General features: G+C 33.1%; 1 protein-coding gene across 1 annotated transcript in view; it reads right to left on the reverse strand.

Annotated features, from left to right (window-relative positions):
• LOC126669886 (callose synthase 9) overlaps positions 1–23,649 on the reverse strand; it is a 37,484-nt gene that overhangs the window by 6,006 nt on the left and 7,829 nt on the right. The window contains exons 13-41 of the mRNA XM_050363523.2: positions 22,007–22,129; positions 21,637–21,739; positions 21,363–21,486; positions 21,079–21,268; positions 20,894–20,946; positions 19,844–19,904; positions 19,682–19,766; positions 19,073–19,122; positions 18,422–18,508; positions 18,253–18,338; positions 18,063–18,087; positions 12,088–12,182; positions 10,380–10,461; positions 10,116–10,276; positions 9,881–10,001; positions 8,575–8,672; positions 8,395–8,485; positions 8,134–8,294; positions 7,927–8,036; positions 7,017–7,151; positions 4,824–4,892; positions 4,566–4,743; positions 4,286–4,400; positions 3,161–3,280; positions 2,395–2,510; positions 2,233–2,316; positions 2,034–2,146; positions 701–753; positions 441–617 (exon numbers count right to left, since the gene is read on the reverse strand). Coding sequence (XP_050219480.1) covers positions 441–617; positions 701–753; positions 2,034–2,146; positions 2,233–2,316; positions 2,395–2,510; positions 3,161–3,280; positions 4,286–4,400; positions 4,566–4,743; positions 4,824–4,892; positions 7,017–7,151; positions 7,927–8,036; positions 8,134–8,294; positions 8,395–8,485; positions 8,575–8,672; positions 9,881–10,001; positions 10,116–10,276; positions 10,380–10,461; positions 12,088–12,182; positions 18,063–18,087; positions 18,253–18,338; positions 18,422–18,508; positions 19,073–19,122; positions 19,682–19,766; positions 19,844–19,904; positions 20,894–20,946; positions 21,079–21,268; positions 21,363–21,486; positions 21,637–21,739; positions 22,007–22,129 — 3,066 coding nt within the window. The remainder of the gene's footprint in view (positions 1–440; positions 618–700; positions 754–2,033; positions 2,147–2,232; positions 2,317–2,394; positions 2,511–3,160; positions 3,281–4,285; positions 4,401–4,565; positions 4,744–4,823; positions 4,893–7,016; positions 7,152–7,926; positions 8,037–8,133; positions 8,295–8,394; positions 8,486–8,574; positions 8,673–9,880; positions 10,002–10,115; positions 10,277–10,379; positions 10,462–12,087; positions 12,183–18,062; positions 18,088–18,252; positions 18,339–18,421; positions 18,509–19,072; positions 19,123–19,681; positions 19,767–19,843; positions 19,905–20,893; positions 20,947–21,078; positions 21,269–21,362; positions 21,487–21,636; positions 21,740–22,006; positions 22,130–23,649) is intronic.

Genomic DNA, 23,649 nt, shown 5'->3' on the forward strand with positions numbered 1-23,649 from the left:
CTTATAAAATAGTGTACAACAGATTCATACAATCATGAGTCAGGCAAGCAAATAGAGAGAGGACATACAAAGGATGCACACTTCAAGAATTAAACAAAAGTGAAAGTGATGAATTGGCTGCAACTAGAATGCTAAACCAAAAGAGTATACACCTTTTCTATCAATTGCATATGATCAGGCAAGCAAATAGAGAGAGGACATACAAAGGATGTACACTTCAAGAATTAAACAAAAGTAGAAGTGATGAATTGGCTACAACTAGTCTGCTAAACCAAAAGAGTATACGCCATTTCTATCAATTGCATATGATCAGCATGCCTGTTAGAAGTTCATGATTCATTTTTTTTATGATATACTGAGTAAGTGCTGGCAAACAATGCCAACCTTCATATCGACAAAACATAACAAGTCACATCGAGTCCAAAAACAGAGTTATATACCATTGTACAAAAGTAAAATCCCACAGTAGTGAAATAAAACGACAACATTCGGAAGAAATCAAAGAGCTGCCCGAGCCTATAAATGTCCCGACTGAGAACTTGCTCCCCATTGCCACCTGCAACTTTTCCTTCAAACACAGCAATCTGATTGAGACCAACATCTCGCCCTTTCCCAACCTGTAAATTGGGAAAAATAGTTTTGATTCAAATTTCAAGTAAAATAAGAGAAACAGGAAAGAAATGAAAATGTGAAACTGCACCTGAATGTACTCATGATGAGTGATATTTCCTTGACGCAAAGTAGAACTGAATCCTGCACAATGTACAAAAGTCAACTCTTCATCTCTGGAAAATAAAATGTGCAGTATATTTGTGACCTTCAAGTTTTTTAGCTTGAAATGAACCTAGTATGTTGCACATAAGGAAATGATCTTCTTATACCACTCAAAAAGAGAGTTACTAACGAGACACCAGCTTCGTTTAATAAATCAGAAGTTTATAAAAAGAGACATAACAATAACAATAATATCTTAATATTATAAAACAATAAAATTATAAAATAGGGTCTAATAGAGCAAAATTTTGCTATTTAGTTTCTTGTCCTAAATAATTTTACCACAGAATGGCCATGAAAAATACCGAGAGAGAGAGAGGGAAGGAGAGAGTTAATAGATTATGTGCGTTGAGAATGATATGAGATTCTTGTTGCAAGAGATCCATTGTTTTTTTAGGATGTCTAGTACCATTTCAAATAGTGGAAGGTCTAGGTCTACTGTGTTTAAACTAGATGATGTGTTTCGTATTAAATTTACAACAGCACTGAGCATTTGTTTTAAATAATCCTTGGCAATAACTATCCAGATATAAAATTATCAAATTTGTTAGTTTCTCAAAGTACTTGGGAGGACTTCTATTGATTTAATTGTTGATCTTAGAAAGAGGAACTAAGGGTTTTATCATGGATTATTTTCTGGAAAGTATTATAATCTCAACTTGAGATAAGAATTCTATTATATGAGAAAATCATGTTTGTAGCCATTTGATTTTGCATTTGGCAAACTTGGATGATTTTCAGAAGCTGTTCCATTTATGAGAGATCTGAAGAAATCTCATGTACTAAAATAAATTTTATAGTAGTTTGTGCTATAAAGTGTGTTCCAGTACCAAGCACAATCTTCATTTCTTCATATATTAGACAGCATGAAGCTTTCAGAGATGAAATAGGTTCATATTGAACTCCATTCCCCAATTGGTTCAAGAATTTTGTCCTGTCACTAAACCAGCGGGATTCACGAATATGACCCAGCTGCTTTCATTTTGGTATGACTTTACACTATGAACTAACTACCCCAAAAGAATCATTCTATGCCTCTTCTATAGAGGTAGGGAGAGGTGCTGAATCCTTGGAGGTAAAGATTAAGCATAGATTCTACCTATTTGTAGTTCTACTTTAACTTCATATCCAAATGGGCTTCACTTACGTATTTGTAATTCTACTAAACATTCTAATCAAAATAGGTCTAAAATCAATCAGTTCTCATCGATAATGAGAACCCAAAAGAAAAGAAAAGGTTATATGACATGTAAACATGCCTGCAAAAATATCTTCACTAATGTTGATAACTCGAGAAGCCTTGCTAATGCCACCCCGTGTTATATGGAAGATTCTATCAAAGACATCTGGATGACCATAATGCATACGGACTCTGCATATTATAAAAAAAACTAAATCATGAGCTTTGTTATATGAATGATGAACCTATGAATTTCCTAGCATGAAACATTTTCTTACTTCAACGGATTAGCCAGAACACGCTGACCAAGAGTCACAAAGCTGGTTTCCTGATTTGACATAAAGGAGGCCAAAGAAGAAACACTGCACACATAAAAATCATTGGATATAGTTACAATTTGAAGTAAAGTAACAAATAAAAAAGTCTTAAATGAAACATACCTTCCTGTAAAAACATGTTCTCTAACACCAAGAATTGTTGGGGGATGAATACCATGATCATGATGGAATTCTTCAAGAAGATTCCTCATCTTCAATGCTTCCTCAAAATAATTATCCTACAATGATTACATTAAGCATCATTACAAGAAAAATCCAGCCATGACAAATACAATGGATACATTGTTCATACTGAGACCACATAGACTGAAACATTATATCAAGCTGCCGAAAATTTATAAATTAAAGAACTCCTTTATATAAATTATATAGCACTAACCAACGGAATTTAGTGCCAGATGAAAAAACAAAAACCATAAACATTTTCATATCAATATGATGTATTATAGAACTTAAAACATCTAGACAAACAGTTGTTCACTTAATCCGTACAAGATCTAAAGGATAGAAGGTCTAGAAAACACTGGGTGAGCCCTTCTTTATTCTAGCTTTTGTCACAGGCTATAGAAGTTAGGGTTCCTGTTTGGGATTGCTGTTTAGGTAGCTTTTGTCACAGGCTATAGAAGTTAGAGTTCCTGTTTGGGATTGCTGTTTAGGTCAGAAAAGCATTTCAGAATATTTTTTGAATTAATCATTTGATTTATTGTTTATTTTTCCAACCCTTCTTTAGAAAACAAATTATCTATTTACCTGTTTTCATCGAGCAGTTTTAAAAACTCAAAAAAGTTCATTAAATCCATCTTTTGCAAAACAGCTTTCTAAAACTCGATACAAAACACCCCCTTAATATGCTAAAAATCTCAGTTACCTGATTCATATCAATAGTCTGAACTGCATTACCACGAGTAAATACAATTGCATGGTTTTGATTCTCAGGTTTTCCTTCTCCAAGTTTAGGATTTCCAGGCAACTTTATGGAGTATATTTCCTGTAAAATTAATATTTAAGATTCATCAGAAGAATATCTCAAATGTTTGAAGTTAATGAGCTGCAAAATTGCAATGGGCAAAGCATGTCTAAAAGCCAGGGTATAAAGACAGCAAACTACAATGTTCATTAAAGAGAAATACATATAGTAATTTTGATGACAAGAAAACAAATAATCAATGCAGTATCCACTTATAACTTAAAATAATTGTGTTAGAGATGTGAATGAATCCCACATTAAGAGGAATTGAAGTGACATACAAGTGGATGTTAATGATACTTAACACGAAACCGATTGGCTTGTTTGTGTTAACTGTTAAGTATCATTATATAACACTTGACTTCCTCTTAATTATCCAATGTGGGATTCATTTACCTCTGTGGCAAATTGAAAAAATCTCAATGCAGTAGCTAATTAAACCTTGAGACAATTTACTAGCCATCACAGCTAAATCAAGATAATCAACTTATGATAGTCCATGTTCCAGTCTGGTGGTGGTCGCGGGTGGGGGTGGTTGGAGGGGTTGTGTCCAATTTCTCTTCTGTGCGTGTTTGTAATGGACAGAAAGGAAGGAAAATAAGTGAGCCGCTAATTTTAGGGAACCACCATCTACTTTCATCCTTCTACAAAGAGTATTACTATAATTTTGGCAATATTCAGTACTTTATACAATAGTCATTTAGAGTTTTGTTTTCATATCCAGCAAGGTTCTGTTCAACAAATTTATAAAGTTGGAATTGTGATTATATTTGGTGATTCTGGCTATGCTGGGGACAAGATAGATGCAGCTATTCAGGTCTCAAGTTAAACTCTATATGGTTAATAACAAATTAAATTAACTAGCAGCAATTCATAATATGTTTCCCTTGCTTCTCTGAAGAGTGCTGTCACTAATTTTGTATTGAACCAGAAAGCTTCTAATCACAAAAAAAAATAAAAAAAAATCCTTATGTTGCACTAAAACTTGCTCAAATTTTAGAATAGACAAAAAGAGAAAAAAAATACCTTGTCTTTCCCATTGATATCAGCCTTTACAAGCTTTGAATAAAATTCTCTCTGTATTTTTCCATCCTTCAAAGTTTCAACGTCATCAATGAAAGCAACACGGAGAGCTTCATTTCTGCCAGCACAAGTGATGAATAAAATGTTAAAAACATTCGAATATTTTTCGATCAAAACAATATTGCCTTGTAGAAATTATTGAATATATGAACCCCAAGTAATACTTACATATATGTCACTACACATAAAAAGGAGGTGGTAAACAATTAAGTAGGTAACTCACCTTTGCATGAGCAATGCAATATCAGCTGCCTCAGGCTTTTGGTCCTCTTTCTGTTTTCCATAAATTTGGCATGTAACAACATATGTAAACTTCAGATCAGCCTGAGCTCGTGCCTCGGGAGACAATTCAAAACCTCCAGTTTCAGATGCATCATCACCCAAAATAGCAGCTTCCACATCTGTTACCAAGAGGAAAATTTTAGATGATTAATGAGGACAGAAAATCAAAAACAAAGCTCAAACATACAGAAGTCCTCACCTCCATCTGCTGCTCTTTCCAAATAGCTCTGAAGCATAAGAGCTTTTCTATAGTACATCATCCCACGAACTGGAAATGCATAAATAATAACTTCAGAAAAATACCAAGTCGTTTATACAAATATACATGCATTTGCCAACTATATCTCCTCAAGAAACACAGGAAAATCCTAACGTGAACATCCTGTAAGCATTAAATATTTTTGATGCCACCATAGAAAAAGAAATGAAAATATTAAATGCAGCCAATGCACCAAAAGAAGGAGTTGCATTTCCTACCATTCTCTTGATATCAAATCTCAGTTCAAGATTTTAATATCTCAATAAAACCATAAGGCTTAATTACTTAAAAAAAACCCACCTTGAACTTTTTTTTCATTTATACCCTGACCTTGTAAAAAAGTCATTTGTACAAAATTTTGGGTTTTTATGTTTCATCTCTACCCAAAAGTACTAAAATTGCCTCTTTTCAATTGAAAAAAAGTTTAAAATAATCCTTTAATTTATATTTATATACTAATTAGACGTATGATATAACCTTTTATTTAATTGTTTTTAATTTTTTCATCCTTTAATTCATTAAATTGTCAATTATATTTTTATATTGGGTAGAGATGAAACCTAAAAAACCCAAAAGTGGGTACAAATGACTTTTTTACAAGGTCAGGGTTATAAACGAAAAAAAAGTTCAAGGTGGGGTTTTTTTAAATAATTAGGCCAAACCAGAAAGCTCAATTACAAGGATATTTAAATCACTAATGGATACTATAAATGTTTATGTGTATGTCTCCTCTCCAAAAGAAAATATCTGAGGCATAGAGTAACAACAAATATTAAAAAAATGAAAGATCTAGGTCAGACATATATCTGGTCAGTAAGTCTTTCTAATATGTAGCAATTAATTATCCACTACATAGCCTCAAAACTTGGGCTTGATTTTTTTTGACAAAGCCCATAGCAGAAAATAATATTAACTTTTGTATGTATTTTTTATACAAAGACCAGGCTTGTAATTGGATTATCAAACACCAATCAACCAAAGCCCATCAAAGTATATTTTCTGGCAAAGCCATGTTTGGGCCATGCCAGGCGTGATTTGAGAACATGCGGACCCATGAACAGCTCTAACTACAGCATGTGAAGTGTATGCAGTTTGCCGATACAAGTGCAAACAGCCAACAGAAATGCAGGAAAAAAAAAAGACAAAACAGCTCGAGCAATCCCATTGACAAACACAGTTAAACTGTAGAAAACAACAGAGATTTAAAACGAGAGCCAACAACCAAATAACAACATGAATTAAATATTCTTTCACAGGCTTGATTGTTGTTGATTGAAGGAGGACTACTATCCCTATTTTATATTTAAGTGACGCCTTGTTGCTTTTTTCCATCATGAAATGTATTTAAGGCGACGTAGACCCTTACCTATTCTCTTATATGATATACTCTCTCTGTCCCAATAGAGTTGTCCACTTTACCTTTATCACACAATTTAAGAAAAGCAATTATTGTGTATAAATTTTATAAAATTTTACTTACTTTTCTTATAATACCCCTATTTAATATAGGGTCCACATACAAATTACTTTCACTTTATTCATTAGTGGATTTTAAATAGGGGTAATATAGGAAAATTAAGTGTAAAAGTTAGTTACTTTTTGAAAGTGGACAAGAGTTTTGGGACAAAAAAATTTCTCAAAGTGGACAAGTCTATTGGGACGGAGGGAGTAGCTTTTAGCCTTCACACTTTGGCAATTCGAAATGAGTGAAATCGGCCGGTATGAAATTTCCCTTTAGGAAGAAAGGTTCACAAAATAGAAAATAGCACAAGAGATGGGGTTCTTAAACAGGGAAAGATCTTTCTTCTTATAAGCTAGAATAATCAAAAGAGAAGAGAGGTCCACAATCAGTTTTAAAACAGCACACATTTCACCCCAATTAAGAAAAAGCTTATCAGCTCATAGGACAGTAAGTTAAATAAAAATAGGCGGATAACACATCAGAAATCACAAACAGAAACAATGTTCTCCCCATAATTTTCGGAGAAATAATGATGTATTTAGTTGCTTAGCTTTCTTCACTAGAGGCTAGTTCCGGATTTCTTTGCCTTCCACGCCTTGTGGATGTGCTAATATAATCATCATTTATCAAAAAAAAAAAAATACACCAGCAGAAGGAGAGAGGCCATTTACCTGTTCTGGCTAATGTTTGACCCCTGTAAGAGGCCCAAAACCTAAGTTCAAGGATATCACTAGGACTATCAAAGAGTTCCATATCCACAGCATTTTCATCACGACCAATACGGGAAAGAAAGTTCTTCCACTCATCTGTGGTAGAATTCAAAAACATGCAGGCCATAAGCAAGAGAATCAAAATATAATTCGAGCTAAAATGCAAAACGGAAAAGAATTAACAGTACATCAAAGAATCAATCAAGAGATAAGTTGCAATCAAATTACTCGAGCCAGAAAACACAGCCCTCTTTGTTATTGGCAATTGGAACAGCCAAATTCTTCCATTCATAGAATGTAAACAAAACTTCTTACTGGCTTTGACTGAACTAAACATACGGTGATTTATTTGTATAGTAAACTAGTAACAGGTGAAGGTTTTAGTTGAAATCAGTGGAATGCTTATTACTGCATATATATTTTCCAACAACATACATATATAATATATTATAACAAAAAACACAAATGACGGGGAAGTTTGCAAGTGAGACCAAAGAATTGAAAACCACATAATCAAAATATTCCAGAAACAGTATTCAGCCCTGTTTACATGGTGCTAGAGAAAATTTGAGAAATGCAGCCTAGAGTCACCCATGAGTAAACAAACATTCAAACAGCAATAGCTAGTTCAGAACCGAGGATGAAAACAAATGAAATAAAGATCAGCATACCACCCCCCAGTTCAGAACCGAGGATGAAAACAAATGAAACAAATGAAATAAAGCGAAGCAGGCAATGATCAAGCGCGAGTGTACATAATCACTATCAGGCAGGTTAATATAGCAGGAAAACAAATTAGTAAACCAATGAAATTAACATAAACTGCACCATAAGAAATAAAAGCATACATAACAAACCAAGCAGAGAGTACCTGGAAATATCTTTTGGAGGTAAAACAAAATTGATATTCCATCTTCATTCTTCTTTTGAAGTTCAGCCATGCTATAGAGAACAACCTCAGAATAATACGGAGTAAATACACTGCATATGTACAAGAGAAGCATAAGAAAAGGAAATAATTAAATTTACATAATTGTGCCTCTGGAAAAAAAAAATTAATGCACTTCCAAAGTTTAACCTGAATGATGGCATTTCACGGACTGGCCTTGCCTCCGGCATATCCATGAAGAGTGAATTTGTGAAGAACTCTAGTCTACGTCTGGCTTCAATATTTTTGGGAGTATTTGAAGCAGATTCTTTGATGGTTAGAAGTGCATGCAATCTTTTTATTTGGGTTTTCTGCACATGGTCTCAACTCAAGTGAATAGATCATGTATGAATAATAGGTTAAGAATTTACCACTAAAGAGATTGAGAAAAAAAAATCTGCAGCGACCTACCAACTCAGCACTTCTAGGCCACTTCAAATCTGTAAACAAGCGGCCCTCTGACCTTGCTTCTGATAGTAAATTCCATGTATCATAGTGCTCCCTGCATTGTATTCCACATGAGATATTTGAGAAGAATGTGTTACAAACAGGTCCAATTCATATAATTTAAAGAACTTTTAGCACAGGCACCTCATAATGACAGATAGAATATCATATCGCACAACATCATAGAGATCTTGAATAGCTTTAATTGCACCTTTTTTCAGCTCCGGTGTTTCAGGCTCTTTCTGAGGATGGCATTTTTGAAACATAATGAACAGAAGAGGTCATAAGAAACTTGTTGAGTTTGACATATAGAATTATGGCTTAATGTCTTAAAAATACAAAACATTTACATTTGAGGTCAATTCTAATCAAATCTTTCAAAATCACCCCATTTAGCCCATTTTCGAGGTTGTGTGTTAGTTGTAGCCAATTTCGAAATAATCAAATTTTTTTGTCAACGTGGCAGCCACTTTGATGTGAATTTGAAATTTATGGGAAAGCTAGATTGAGAATCCGAATTATGGAGTTTTTAAAAATCTGCAAGAATATAAAAAGTGTGCGAATCAGACGTTTTCTAGGTCTAATTTGAGTGGAAAAATGCAAATAAACAAGACTCATTAGCTTTTCTAATGAGCCCAGGCACTTTTCAGCCAAATTCAATCATCTAGGCCTTCAAAATGACGTTTTTGCAATTACGGCTGATTTTAGACTTGTTATTTTTATTTCCTATTATGCCCAGTTTAGGGTTTTTGTTTTACTTTACTATTTAAACAACCTTATGGGTTGTTGGACGGGAGTTTTTGATGTTTTGAGACAGATTTGTTTAATTTCCAAATATCAGTATTCAATTGAATCAACAACTTTCAATGCCTAGATTCGTCCTTTGAATCAATAGAGTTTAAAAATTGATTGCTAGAATTATTTGATAATCATTATCTTTTAACTTATCATTTGTTTATTCGTGACTTCCGCTACATCACACTCGAGGGACCTAAATTTGACAAAAGATCTGATTATTCTTGTAATTGGCTATAACTAACACACAAACTCCCAAAACGGGCTAAATAGGGTGTTTTGAAAGGTTTGGTTATAATTGACCTCAAAAAGCAAATGTTTAATCTTTTTAAGACATGAAGCCTAGAATTATATGATTAAACACTGGCTAGTGAACAAACTATGCATTTTTTGCTGACTTAAATTTAGTTGCAACTTGCAGCATCTGCAAGTGTAACCTTGGTCGACACCCATGCTTCTTAGCAGTACTTTAGCTCAGATGTGGTGCAAACGGCATTATTAATCTTAAACACTATTTGTAAAGTTCTTGTATTTCTATCCTTTGCGACTTATGAAATTTAGCAATGATAGATTCAGATTTCCCCTCCCATTGTTGTCTTATTGTTCTCTAGGTTACCATCCAACAACCTGAAATATGAGTAGAGATAACACATACCAGAATCCCCATTAGTGCCGTTACACGCGTAATAACCAGTGTCAGCTTATTTAGCTGAAAGTCGGTATGGAAACTCCTCTTCTGAATACTTGATTGAATGTCTCCATATACTCTCTCAACCCTAAAGTTGAAAATAAAACAATGCAAAACTTTTATCCCCATGTCTGAATTTGATTGATGAACCAATATACATGCAAATTGAGCACAATATTCCTCCACTTCAATGAAAACTCACCACATCTTGCCTTCACCTTCCAGTATTTCTGTGAGAATAAATCTAAGAGCATGATAACATTCTTCAACTGCATACTTCATATGGTCATCTCTACAAATCCTTTCCCAAAGCTCATCTTGTGAATCTCTGCTCTCAGCAGCAGTGTCCTTTGCTAAAAATATCTACAGTGAACAATATAATTAACAAATAAGCAAGACTAAGTTCATGAACTTCAATAAAAAAGAAAACAAAAATTTAAGTGCAATGGTTTTAGCAACGGAGAACCTTGCTGGCAAGAAGAAAAAGGGGCCACTGCACTAAAGGAAGATTTCCAGAATTTTTGGGCATCAGAAGCAACTCCATTTCCCTGAAAGGGCAATCCAGATAAGAATCGTTAGCTACAAACAAAGGAAAACTGACTGCTTGAAAGCATGAAAGTCATCTCATTTATAAGTATCCAGGTACAGTCCAAGCACATCAGATTAATATGGAATTACACCATAGTTTATCGACAGTAAATTAAAGAACAGAATATATTGGTCCAAAAACTATATAAAATAGATAGAAAATAAAAGTCCACTCCTTCAAAATTCTCAGTTCTGCTTGTATACCTTTTGCTTAACAGATATGTAACCACGGGTGGGCCAAAAAAAATGATCAAACCGATTAACCATACCAAAACCGAAAAACCAAACAGGAAAATATGGTTAATCAGTCCAATAGTTTTTGTTTAGGTTTGATATATTTAAATTCTATAGTTACTGGTTTAGGTTTAGGAATTGAAGTTTTAAGAACAGAGATTAATCGATTAACCGGTTTATAAATAATTCAAATTTTCTATAAATTGTATGTATATAGAGTGTATATATATATATATATATACACTAAAATGTTTAAAATAGAATACTTTTTCTATTTTGTATTCTTATTTGTTAAAAAAATAGAATATAACTATACTTTCGCATTAGAATACACTTAAAATTTAATTCTATAAAATTTAATTTTTTAAAATTGTAACTCTCTCTGGTAATATGGTTAAAAACCGCAAAACCAAAAAATTCAAACAATTATAAACAGTTAACCAGTTAAATGGTTAACATTTTAAATTTTAGATTAAGGTTTCCAATTTTAAAAAGGGTTAATGTCAAAAAAAATCACGAACTTTACACGTTTTCTCATTTTAATCACGAAGTTTAAATTTTCTCATTTTCATACACGAACTACCACTTTTTCCCAAATTCATACACGGTGGTGAGGTGGCACTCATTCATTGGTGTAAAATGACCTCCACCTCAGCGAATTAAACCAATGGAACCGTGACACCTCAGCACCGTGCATGAATTTGAGAAAAAGTGGTCATGAAAATGAGAAAATTAAAGTGCATGATTAAAATGAGAAAACGTGTAAAATTCGTGAATTTTTATGACATTACCCCTTTTAAAAACCATAATATCATGAACCGGTTTGCAAATAACGCTCATGAACCGGTTAACCGGTCCATGCCCACCCCTATGTGTAACTACCACCTAAAATGACAATATTATTATCCATCCTTATCCAACAAAGTTTGCAGGTTCATTGACAAAGACAATGAAAAAGCATGTACTTTTATAATAAAAAGAGCACAGATAAAGCATGCAGCAAAGACTAAATACACTTCAAAAAAGGTTTCTTACACTCCCTTCATGTGTTACTCAAAAGATAGAAATATACTATAGTGGGAGTGTAAAACACTATTGCTGGAGTATATATAGTCTTTCCCAAAGCATGCAATGAAATGAAGACCGTTTTTAGCATCACACTAATAACTTATAAACTTTAATCATCAAATATTTTCTCACAACAGTTGAAAAGAAACGCTTTAATTTGCATAAATATATAAATAAACACCGAAAAATAATCACTGAGCAACCACAATATAGTTCACATGAGAAGTATGTTCAGCCCGAGTAGTGCCTAATGACATAAGAAAGATGCCAAATCTAGTACTTACAGATTCGTAATGTAATCTTCTCCCCTCAAATTTTTTATGATCTCATTCCAGAAAGGAGAGAATCTGGAAGCATCAATCTTTCTCTTCTCCAAAACCTTCAGAGACATGCCAAAATGAGATTATCTACTGTGTTTTTATCTACTGTGTTTTTAGAAACTACATCAATATAGAAGGAAAAAAAATGAACAATTGCATGTAGGTTGTTACATCAGAACAGAATAATATATCAATTTAAGTGCATCTTCAAGCACAAATATACAAGGACAAAATTCAAGTTCATGAGACAACTGCAAGCTTCCGACTAAACAAACGCAAGAAAGGATTTCCCAAACTTGAAGGACATAAGAAGGCTGCAAGCTTCCGACTAAACAAACGCAAGAAAGGATTTCCCAAACTTGAAGGACATAAGAAGGTGCACATCAAAGAACATTCATGAAATCATCAAATAAAATACACCTTACAATATTGCAGGAACTTAAACACTGCAACGAAAGTTCAAGAAAATATGACCGTAGTTATTACTTGGTACAATTGTATATTCTCCTGGTACTTAAAATAATTTTATCGCACTTTAGGATTCCATTTTAGAAATAAATAATTTAAGTGTATTCTTTGTAATACCTAAAATACTTCCTTTTCTCCTTTCATGGCATATATCTCTAAGACTTTATAATCATATTACTTGAGCCTTACACAACATCCATTCAGAGTCCAATCCAACCCCTTCAACAACAATAATCATGGAAAACATGTGCTTTCAAGAATGAATTCTTGCAATCATAACCATAGTAATAAATTTTTCTCCTGCTTTCTTGTAGAATTCATGAATAGCTAGCTCTTTCCAGAGTTTTTCTTACAATCATGAGCACAGTATGAAGTCTCTGTTTTTGGAGATTTTACAAATAATTAGTGTACTATGTCCATAAATTTGAAAATAATCCTAATTTTTGAAGGAGATATCTTTTTAAAGATTCAATGCATGCATAAATTCAATACATACTTTAACGATAGGTACAAGTACAAACACTATCACCTTGGAAAAGTGGCCATAGAATTCACTAATTATAAAAATTGAGCATTTAGCTAGATTTATATTTTTCCTTTAAGAATAAAATAAATATTAAATAATTACACATTAAGCTACGTTTTGACCAATTCAAAAATGTGATGAATTTAGTTATTAAGATTCAGATTCGATTTGGCAAAAAACACCATAAGTTATTGAAATTCATGAAAAGGTCTTACAAAGCACATAGAAAGAACAGAGGAAATTACTGAGATTTTCAGGACATAACAAAGGAGATTATGATCGAGGTTATTGAAACTCAAGAAATGACAGCAAAATAAAGAGAAGTACATCTTTTTGGGTAGTACTATCGAACATTCTCCATAATAGGAAAGATATCATCTAAAATTTCACTTGGATAACTTCGAAGTTCACCAATAACCCACAAGTGTCATCTGATTATAGCAATTTTCCAAATACAACTGCACTATTGATTTTATTGACATTAATCATATCAAGTTTTCAATGGCACTGTTATTCAATTATTAAAAGTTACCCAATGAAAGTTACAGAAGGCACCATGACATTAGAGCGACATGTTTGTATAAATATGCAGTAGAAAATTGCAATCCAGAACAATAAACTCAAGGCTGAATTTCCTCAAGTGGAGGGGTTGCATGTATTTTTGTTGAGGTCCACACATGGGTCTTTGTACACCTTTTATCATTCGAATTAGTATTGTTCACAAAAGAGAAGTTTAGTTGATCCAATTAATTGATAGAAGTTTTTAAGTCCTCGTAATTCAAGTGCTTAGGAATTTTAGCAGAAATTTCAATATTCCTTTTATATTTTTAATATAGGTAAAAGGTCAAAAAAAAGACCTTGAGGTTTTTATGAGAGAACTCCTGAGCTTCTTTATTTATTTATTTTGTCACATCAGCCCTCGACGTTTTTAAAGTGGTGCAAATAAGCCCCAAGGTAAACACCGCTAGTAATTAAACCCTGAAGAAAGGGAAAGGTAGAGGCGAAGGTAGAGAGAGAGAGAGAGAGACTCATTCCCTTACCCCCTAACATTTTCTCTCTCACTTGCTATCTTGGTTTCTCAAATCTTTTATACCCTTTAATGTCCTCTTTGGTACTGTCGTCTATTTACTATTAAATTCTTCAATCAAAACCCTCCATTTCTCAATTCTTTTCTACCCATTTCACAAAGTTGGATTTCTGAACACCCATTTATTGAAAATCTAATATTTCCTTCCTAGCTATGAGGAGAACTGATCAAGCTTAGTACATGTTCCATATACAAGGTCTCGCTTAATGGGTAAGCGAGAAATTCAGATATTTGATGACAATAGGCATGGATTCCCAATGGTGTTTGCAGGATGGGAACTTTGCAGGATGGGAACTTTCTCACCGGTATTAGCAGTAAGAAGACGCAATCCAGTCTCTATCATTACGGCATACCAACCCCCATAGCTATTGCTATTGCCAATCCTTGGTAAGACAAAAATGTGACGCCTTTCAATTTCCTTCTACTGCTACATCTAAATGCAACATCCCCAACGATCTTTGTCGCAGCAATTCTCTCCCTTATCACTCCCATCTGCAATGTTGCTAATCTCCTTTCTCTCAGCCCTTATTTCTACCTGTTGCTCCCTTCTATCACCTCCCCGCCCCTTAATTTTTGTCGCACTGCTGCTCCTAAATCTATGGTATTCTGAGCTCGAAAATATGCCATTTTTGCTTCCGAAGATCTAATCTCATTTCTCTCTATGGTTTGTATTTTGTGGGTTTCATTGTGGTTTTTGATTTTTTTTAGGATAAATTTCAAATAATCTTCATTTCTTTTACAGATTTTGGCTTCTTGATATTATTGATAAGTTTTCATTTCCGAGTTTGAAAGTTGGGGTTGGGTAAATTTCTGTTTTTCTTTAGTCTATGTTGGCTCTGTTCAGTTCAATCAAACTGATTATTAGGTTTAGCTATTTGGTTTAAGCAAATGAAAAAACTATGAAAACAGACCTTAGAGCTGCATTTAAATAAAGGTGGTGGAGGTAGGGGAGCTTTACATTTATTATATATAACAGTAGTATCAATAGTTGTCAAATCGAGAATCGACTCGAGAATCGAACTCCTTATTTTGTGAATCGAGAATCGAGCCGCAAGATTCGGTTTAAATTGATAATATTAATTATAAATAAAATAGCATATGTAAAAATACATTTTTATTTGGAGTAACTATAAAAATAAATATTACATATTTTAATTTTAAAAAACATTAAGTAGAAATACTAACAAATATAAAAATATAAGATTTTTATGTTCATTTGTTGAAGGTTACTTTCTATGTTAGGTTTAGAATATGGATTTTCAATGTTTAATAGGTTAAAAAGTGAGATTTGTCACATCAGTCAGACTCTATCCACACTCCACCCCACACTCTCCTTAATTTCTGGGTTTTTTTTCAACTTTTTCTATTCTTTTTTTGCATTCATCTCCAACCTCTTCATCTTCAACCTTCTTCTATCTCTATAATTATTCTTCTGTGTTTTATTTTTCTTTTTATATTCCACATCTAAACATTGTTTCATCTTCTTCTTCTTTTCTGCCAAACTTCTTAAACAAAGCTTACAATTTACTCAAAACCTATGAGGCACCGACACTCCGTCGGAGTGCCGTATCTAGGGGGCCGACACGGGGACACGCGGAGGACACGGCGGGGATACGTACCCGATACGCCACGTGGCGTGTCCCCGTACTTTTGACTGGTCAAAGGGTGGGACACGCCGGGGACACTTCTAATGGAATTTTAGTTAATTTTAGATTTTTTTTGTATGGATTTTCTTTTATAAAAAAATTAAATAAATAGGTCCAAACCCAAATACAATTAGATAATAACGTAAACTAAACCCTATTTTTAATTTAAAAAAAAATATGGCAGCCCTCTATTTTAAAAAAGAAGCAGTAGGCTGTTTTAGAAGAAAAAAAACAAACAATTACAGTAGCCCCTATTTTAAAAAAAAAGGGCAGTCCTATATTAAAAAATTTATAGCAATCCCTCTCTTAAAAAAAAGAACCCTAACTCACTTCTTTATGTTGGAATTGTTAGTTCAACTAACTTACGTGTTACTTACGCATCTTATGATATAATATTTATTGTTTTTTCATCTTGAAACCTTATATACGAGTAAATATATATTTAAAAAATAAATAAAAAATTCCCGTGTCCCCGCCGTACCCGTGTCCTATTTTTTTCTAAAATGCCGTTCCCCGTATCCGTACCCTGTCCGTACCCGTACCCGTACCCGTATCGGTGCTTCATAGCTCAAAACAAGATGTTATTTACATTTTTTTCAAACTTTTATAAGAATCGTTTGAATCGAACGAGTCAGTTTGATTCTAACGATTCAAGGTCGATTCAAACGATTCTGGACCGATTCTACCCTAATTTCGATTCCCCTAGTAGATTCGGCTCGTTTTGCTAGTGATTTAGACTCGACTCGGACGAGTCCGACTCATGACTCGTACGAGTCTAACAACAGTGGTAATATCCATGTCACTGCTTCAATAAACTTTATTTTTTTATGGGGTGATGACAAAAGTACCTGTAAACTTTTTTTATTTAAAAGAAAATATCGACTGATTTAAAATTAATTACAAAACTACCAAGAAATAAAAATTATAATACGATTTGTATAATATCGGTATAATTATGGTATAATTTTGGTATATTAAAACTATAAATCAGAGAATTTAAAAATAGTATTTGGTTTATTATTGGTATAATTTCAGTATATTTTTGGTATATCGATAATAACTTTATATAAATTTTCTAGTTGATAACATGTATATTTTTTTTATATATATTTTTCACTATAGTTGGTATAGTTTTAATATATTGCTAGTTTAATTGTTAGTGTACGATGTGGTGTTTTGATGTGTATACTCTTGGTATACTGTTGGTATAATTTTGGTATATTATTACTTTAATTTTTAGTATACGATTTGATATAATTTTGATAAATTTTTGTTTAATATTAATAAAATCTCAGTATGCATAATGTTGGTATAATGTTGATATGATGTTAGTTTATTAGTATACTGACATTATACCAACAGTACACACCGTATGTTTGTAATTATTTTTTATTTTTTGGTACTTTTGTAATTATTTTTAAATCAACTAGGATTTTTGTAAATGAAAAAAGTCAATATGTAGTTTTGTAATTATTTTAATTTTTTTTGATAAATGGTGTAATTTCCTCCTTTTTTATTGTTAGTTACTTACACATAACAAGTTAACATTTATTTACTGACGGTGTTTAGCTTAGAAATGTCGAGGCTGATGTGTCAAAAAAATACATAAAAAGACTTCCGTGTTCTTTCAGAAAAACCTCAGGGTTTTTTTTATACCTTCTTTAATATACTTGATGGAGTATTAGAAAAGCACGTTAAAGTAGCCATCAGTTGATCTAAATCAGGAAGACTCCATATTCATATTTCTTGCTGACCCGATTACTGAATTTTTAATTCATTTTAAAATGGATACTAAACTTTAAATTATTTCTTTAAGGTTATCAAACTTCAATTTAAGTTTCAAAAAGGTAATCCTGAACTAATGCGGCCATCTGAAATATTTAGAAAATATCTGCCACGTCAATAATTCAATTATACGCCACATAATCTAGCATCCATTTTATATAAAAGATATAATTTGATAACCTTCAGTGACGTGATAAATATTCCTACTTTAGATGGCTACACCAGCAAAATTAAATTCAAAAAATCTTTATAAAAAACTGAAGTTTGGTGATGTTAAAGAAATAAATTAATGTTTAGTGACCCATTGAGCATTCGACCCTATATCTTGTATATACATGAAAATTTTAGTTTTAATAATAATCTAGCATAGTTTCCATTTTTCCATTAAAAAGGCAATTGAAAACATTTAAAATTCAGATACACTAACCTGACTAGAAGTACTTTCAGATGCCCTGCAACAATGAAATTATTGTATGATGTAAGTTACAGTTCATGATTAACATTACTATAAATGAAAGCCAACTTACCACTTGCAGAAGCAAGCAGAAAGAAGGAAAAAATGGAAAACCTAATGATCAAGATTTTAATTATCATGAGAGTAGGAAGAGAAAACCGGCCTGTTACTTAGTGGAGCATGAAGAGTTTTCATAAAGGCCTCAGGAAACTCCTCAAACAGTTGGTGAACAGCTTCCAACGATCTAATCTGGAAATATGCATAACAGTGAGTGTTCATGCACAAACTTAACTCATAAAAACACAGGAAAACAAAAGATTTACTGTCCTTACTTCCCCAAGGCGGTCTCTCGCTCCAAGCAAGAATCCCCACATAGCAGATATGACAGTGTAGAATATATGAATATCCAAAAGATAAATCTGTTGCAAGAGGAAAGGAAGCAAGGAAAAGGAAATTCTATAAGTTTACTACAGAGATGAGAATGGTGACTGTAAAAAACAAGTGAGCTATCATTTATTCAACCTACTCTTATTGTTTATGACTTTATGTAATTATTAATTTCTTGAATTCCAAATGCACTGCTGAATTATTTTTCTTCCATTACAAAAGATAAGAACGATGTAGCACGAAGTATTTGTGGTCTTTTAGTAGTACAATTAAAAGGTCATAGTCATATAATTGTTTTGCATTGTGAAACCTTGGAGATCATTTCTGAGCACTACAAAGAACAATAGTAAAGGATACTGCTGTCAAACACAGATGATTAATTTTATTTAAATATCATTTACTAAGTCTATATGTCCAAAGAAGAACGTGTATTAGAAAGAATCCATAAAACAGTAAAAATCCCCCTCCCCATCCCTACCTAGAAATAACTGTACTATATGTCGTAATACATAATACAAAGGACACATAATGAATGACGAGATATACTATATAAATGTCCATGAGCATTTAAAATCATGACATGAAATGCCACTTACAGCAATAACTGGAGCCCACAAAGTCGCAACAGTCAAGGCATTGTGATTATCTGCCAGAATAAATCATAGAGTTCAGAAACAGTTAGTAATCGTTTGAAAATAGACAGAAAAATATCAGATCAAAAAATTTCAGAGAGGATGACCACACATGATAAGAAAAGGTTAAATAGCTTACAGAAAAAACAAACCCTTAAAAAATGTTAAAAGCCTATTCTCCAGTTTCAATGACCACCAAATATTTAATTTAGTAAAATTTTGTGCATCAATAACTGGTCATCATAACAAAAATGCAATACAGACCAACAGATCAGCCACCAAAAAATGGCATCCAGATTCCAGTGTAACAAGGTCATCTGCATATTGCTTAAATAGGGAATTGGTTGAACGGGCCAAAGTTCATATAGCTTTCATCACCAAATATTATTTGCCAATAACAAATTTGTCCCATCCCACAACAACAATTCAATGAAAAATCAGACACCTTTGAGGCAATAACAATCTTACATTAAACACAAAAGTTAGTTACATATACTACATCAAAATACCAATTATTGTAACAAAAACTTCACCACTGAAAATATTAGGTCGAACATTAAAAGTTAGCCTTACTTTTGGATACAAGATCGTGCCATGAATATTGCAGATTATCTGTCATAGCCACTATAATTCTTGTTGGTTCCACTAATGGCTTGATCTGTCAATAACCCAGTCTCAAAAGAATTCAGAAAACAGGAAAAGATAAATTAACTGATGAGATATAATGTCACTTACCAAAAGAAAGTAGGCAAAAGAGAACTTTGCACTCAAAACAACAAGCCAAAAGAACATATACCTGTACAAAAAGAAGACGAGTAATTAATTCTTTACTGTAATTGAGAACATCAGTAATTTCAAGCAACGAATTAAAAATTAAACCAGCCGATAAATACAAGTCTTGTAATATTGCAGGTGAATTCTCAATTTGGATAAGATATACAATCACTATTGGCATCTTCCCTTTACAATGATGACAATAGGGAATTACAACTAGTCAAGTTTCAGTAGAACCACAGTTTACAATGTCAGATCAGGTCAAAACATAACAAATATACAGTGGTATTGGCAAGTGCAACCATTAAAAGCTAAAGAATCGCCAACAAATCAATTTAACAGTTTAACGACTATTTAATTCGACAAACAATATATTACCGCAACCTCTAAAATTGTTATTCATCAAGAAAGATTAGTAAGCTTATCCAAATGTAATATGACAGTTTATTATACCCATCAATAGTTATACCCTCCTTTTAGTAAACACTAGAAGTACTTAACTTTCATTATCAAGAATACAAAATTCACTCAGTATTGAAGTAGACATAGCTAGTGTTAAAGATATAAACAAATCCCACATTGAATAATTAAGAGAAAGTCAAGTGACATGTCAGCGTATGTTAATGATACTTAGAGCAAGATAGGTTTCAACCCTATTATCTGTTATTTGAATCATGACTCTCAGGGTCCATGGAGTTTCTACATGGTATCAGAGCAACAGACATCAATATTAAACATTAAATCCAAATTCAAAATTTTGAAAAATAGTTTTTTAAATCATCCAATACAAAAACAATCTTCAACAGAAAAAGCTAGTGACCAAATTCTCTCTTGCTAATGAACAGGACTGCTTTTTTATTTCCAAAAGATTAAAATGAATTTTTTTTACCTGACTTTCACTTATATAACCTTTCCCCAATTGATTTTCTGCTAATTTTTTTCAGAACCGAAATACCAGGCAAAAACAGAGAGAAAAAGAGAGGAAGCGAGAGATAGATTGAGAGAAAATACTTGAGAAAGTCACTGGTCCTTTCGTACATGCCACGCCCAACATAGTAACGTTCCTTCAAAAGAAACATTAAGAAAATAAGGTTGAGCTAAGAATTAAAAATAGATACTAAACGGGCCAAGACAGACGACACAACTATTGGAACAAGAACTCAAGCATAAGCAGTGAGAGAAGTAAAGGAGAAAACCTGACGCATCCACTTTAAAAAGCGGATTATGGACCAATGATCACACTGATTTGTTAGTGTGTGGCAAGCCGGTATTCGCATGAGGATACTAATAAAAAATTGCACGCCAGCATAGATGCCTATAATTATCACATACAGTCTTAAAATGACAGAACTTGAATTTTGTTTACTTTGTTCCTGGAGGGCTTTCCTGTATTTTAGGAAAAGAACCAGAGAGAGGTAATTTATTCACCTAGGAAAAGCATAACATGAGATTTGAATCATGATAGAATGACAACACATACACGTATAGAAAGCATATGAACACTGAAGCACTACTAAACCAAGCAAAACGCAGAAATATTCGAGAAACTGCTACACGTCGTGACGTAGAATAAGCACCATACATCATAAGAACATCTAGCACACCTGTATCAAGAATTTAAGAGCTTCAGGAACTAAACCAAATCATTTATCAGTGTGCAGTAGCAGACATTCTCACATTGGTTACTTATAATCCGTCAGACAGCTATATGAAATTAATTAATCATCAATTATTGCAACAACGACATTACATACTCTCAAAATACTTCATCACCACAAATGTTGGACCTAGACTCAGAACTTCCCTCAAGGTTTTCGAATTGAAGCGCTCATTATTGAAAGCAAAGATGGCAAGACCCTGTACACAGAGAAAGCAAATGCTTCAACCGCAAGAGAAGACACTATAAATTGATCAATGAATGAGAGAAAAAGGTAAATTTTAACAGTATCAAGAAAGATGATAAGGTATGGACGAACACAAAGCAAATGCAATATGCAGCATGTCTTATCTCAAAGATTAAGTCAAAAGCTTTTAGAATGCAGGATAAAATGGCCAAGTTGGCAAGATAATAAAAGCTCCTCGAGTGCACAAAAAAAAATCAATTGAGCTGCAAGACAAGCTAACCTGAAACATCATAACAAGAAATATCCATAGACGGTGGAAACTGTGATAAAGATGAAGAAATGTCCGGTGCTCGACAAATGAAGTTTTCCCTCGGCGTTGACTTCCAGCAGTTTTAAGCAAATACTATCAAAAGGAAGAAGAAGAAGAAGAATTAGGTAACATGATTCAATGTCTAGTTTGTATTTCAAAAAACATCAGTAACAAGAATATAAACAAGATCGAGTGATTCTTGAAAATAACACTGCTCAATTTTTACTGTTTCGTACTTAAAAAGAACAGCCTAACAGAGAATCTTAATTGGTTGTTACTGGGTCCAGGAATTTATTGTTTTAACTGGTAAACTAGAAGGCATTGCAGCAGAAAGCTGGGTAATTTCATTGACAGTCCCTGACTAAGCTTCTCCCTCCCATTGAAGTCCTTTCATTAATTTGTAATAAAACAAATCTGTGAGTTTTAACTGAAATCACACGAAAAATAAATTCTGTTAAATTTATGCTAACACCATTACACGACGCCTACATGGATGCTAACATGTTCGAATAATAGTTTTTATTTAAATTGCCATAAAAGCCAAAATGTCCCACATCAAATGTTCCACTAAAATAAATTACTGAACTACCTTTGTTTCTTTTCCTCAATTTCATTTATAAATTACTGACCTCTATCTTTTAAAAATTACCAAATTGACCACTCAATTTTATTTAAATTTAATTACTAAATTACCCCCCATTTCCTATTACATTTACTAAATTCACTAAACCCCCGACAGATATCAACAAGATAATTCTTGCTTCCTCTTTCTCATTTCAACAACTCCAAATTACACAAAAATCAAGATCAGAATTAATTTGCAGCAGTAACAGCACATATATGTGTTAGAATCGCCATTGCATCTCTTAAAGCCAAAATCCAAAATCCCAAAAATCCTCCCTTAAAGCCACCACATATCTCCATCAATTTTTAACTTAGCCACCGCCGTTACCTTATCTTCTATTTCAAGCAGAAGTGAGGTGGAAGGCAAGCAATGAGTCATTTATATAGCTTCCATTTTTACCAACCAAAGACAGACCTCTCAATTCGAATAACATGTCTCTTTGTCACCCTTTTTTCATCAATTCTATGCTGCTGCTTTTTTTTCTGGTTTACAGATTCAATAATAAATGGTTTCTTGAAATGGTAAGTTAAGAAAATAAAGATCAATTCATTTCCCAGCAAAAAAGAAAGGAAAATGAGGATTCAGCATGCAAGATATGCATTAGATTTGCCTGACCCGACAACATTAACTAGACTAAATCGAGGTTTCACTGGCACACTCATCTGCAGATATAGTAACTGAATCTGCAGATATCATAAGAATAGATGCATTATTGACAACTGAGGACTCCTAAATTGTAGTTTCCTGCAATCTCGCTTCATATTGCTCGATTTATGACAGTAGTGACAGATCACAGTCGTATTTCCATCATAATTTTCATACGATAAACATATAACAATAAATTCTAATATTGGAAATTCAGACAATATTAACCTAACACGTATAAACTCACACACTTGAGTACACAAATTCTCAAAGGACTCCAGAAACGTGCTCTACAAGGCGAGCTAGGCAAACAAAAAAGGAAAGGATTCTGGCCAGTCGCACG

Source organism: Mercurialis annua, linkage group LG2 (assembly GCF_937616625.2).
Source record: "Mercurialis annua linkage group LG2, ddMerAnnu1.2, whole genome shotgun sequence".
NCBI lineage: Eukaryota > Viridiplantae > Streptophyta > Magnoliopsida > Malpighiales > Euphorbiaceae > Mercurialis > Mercurialis annua.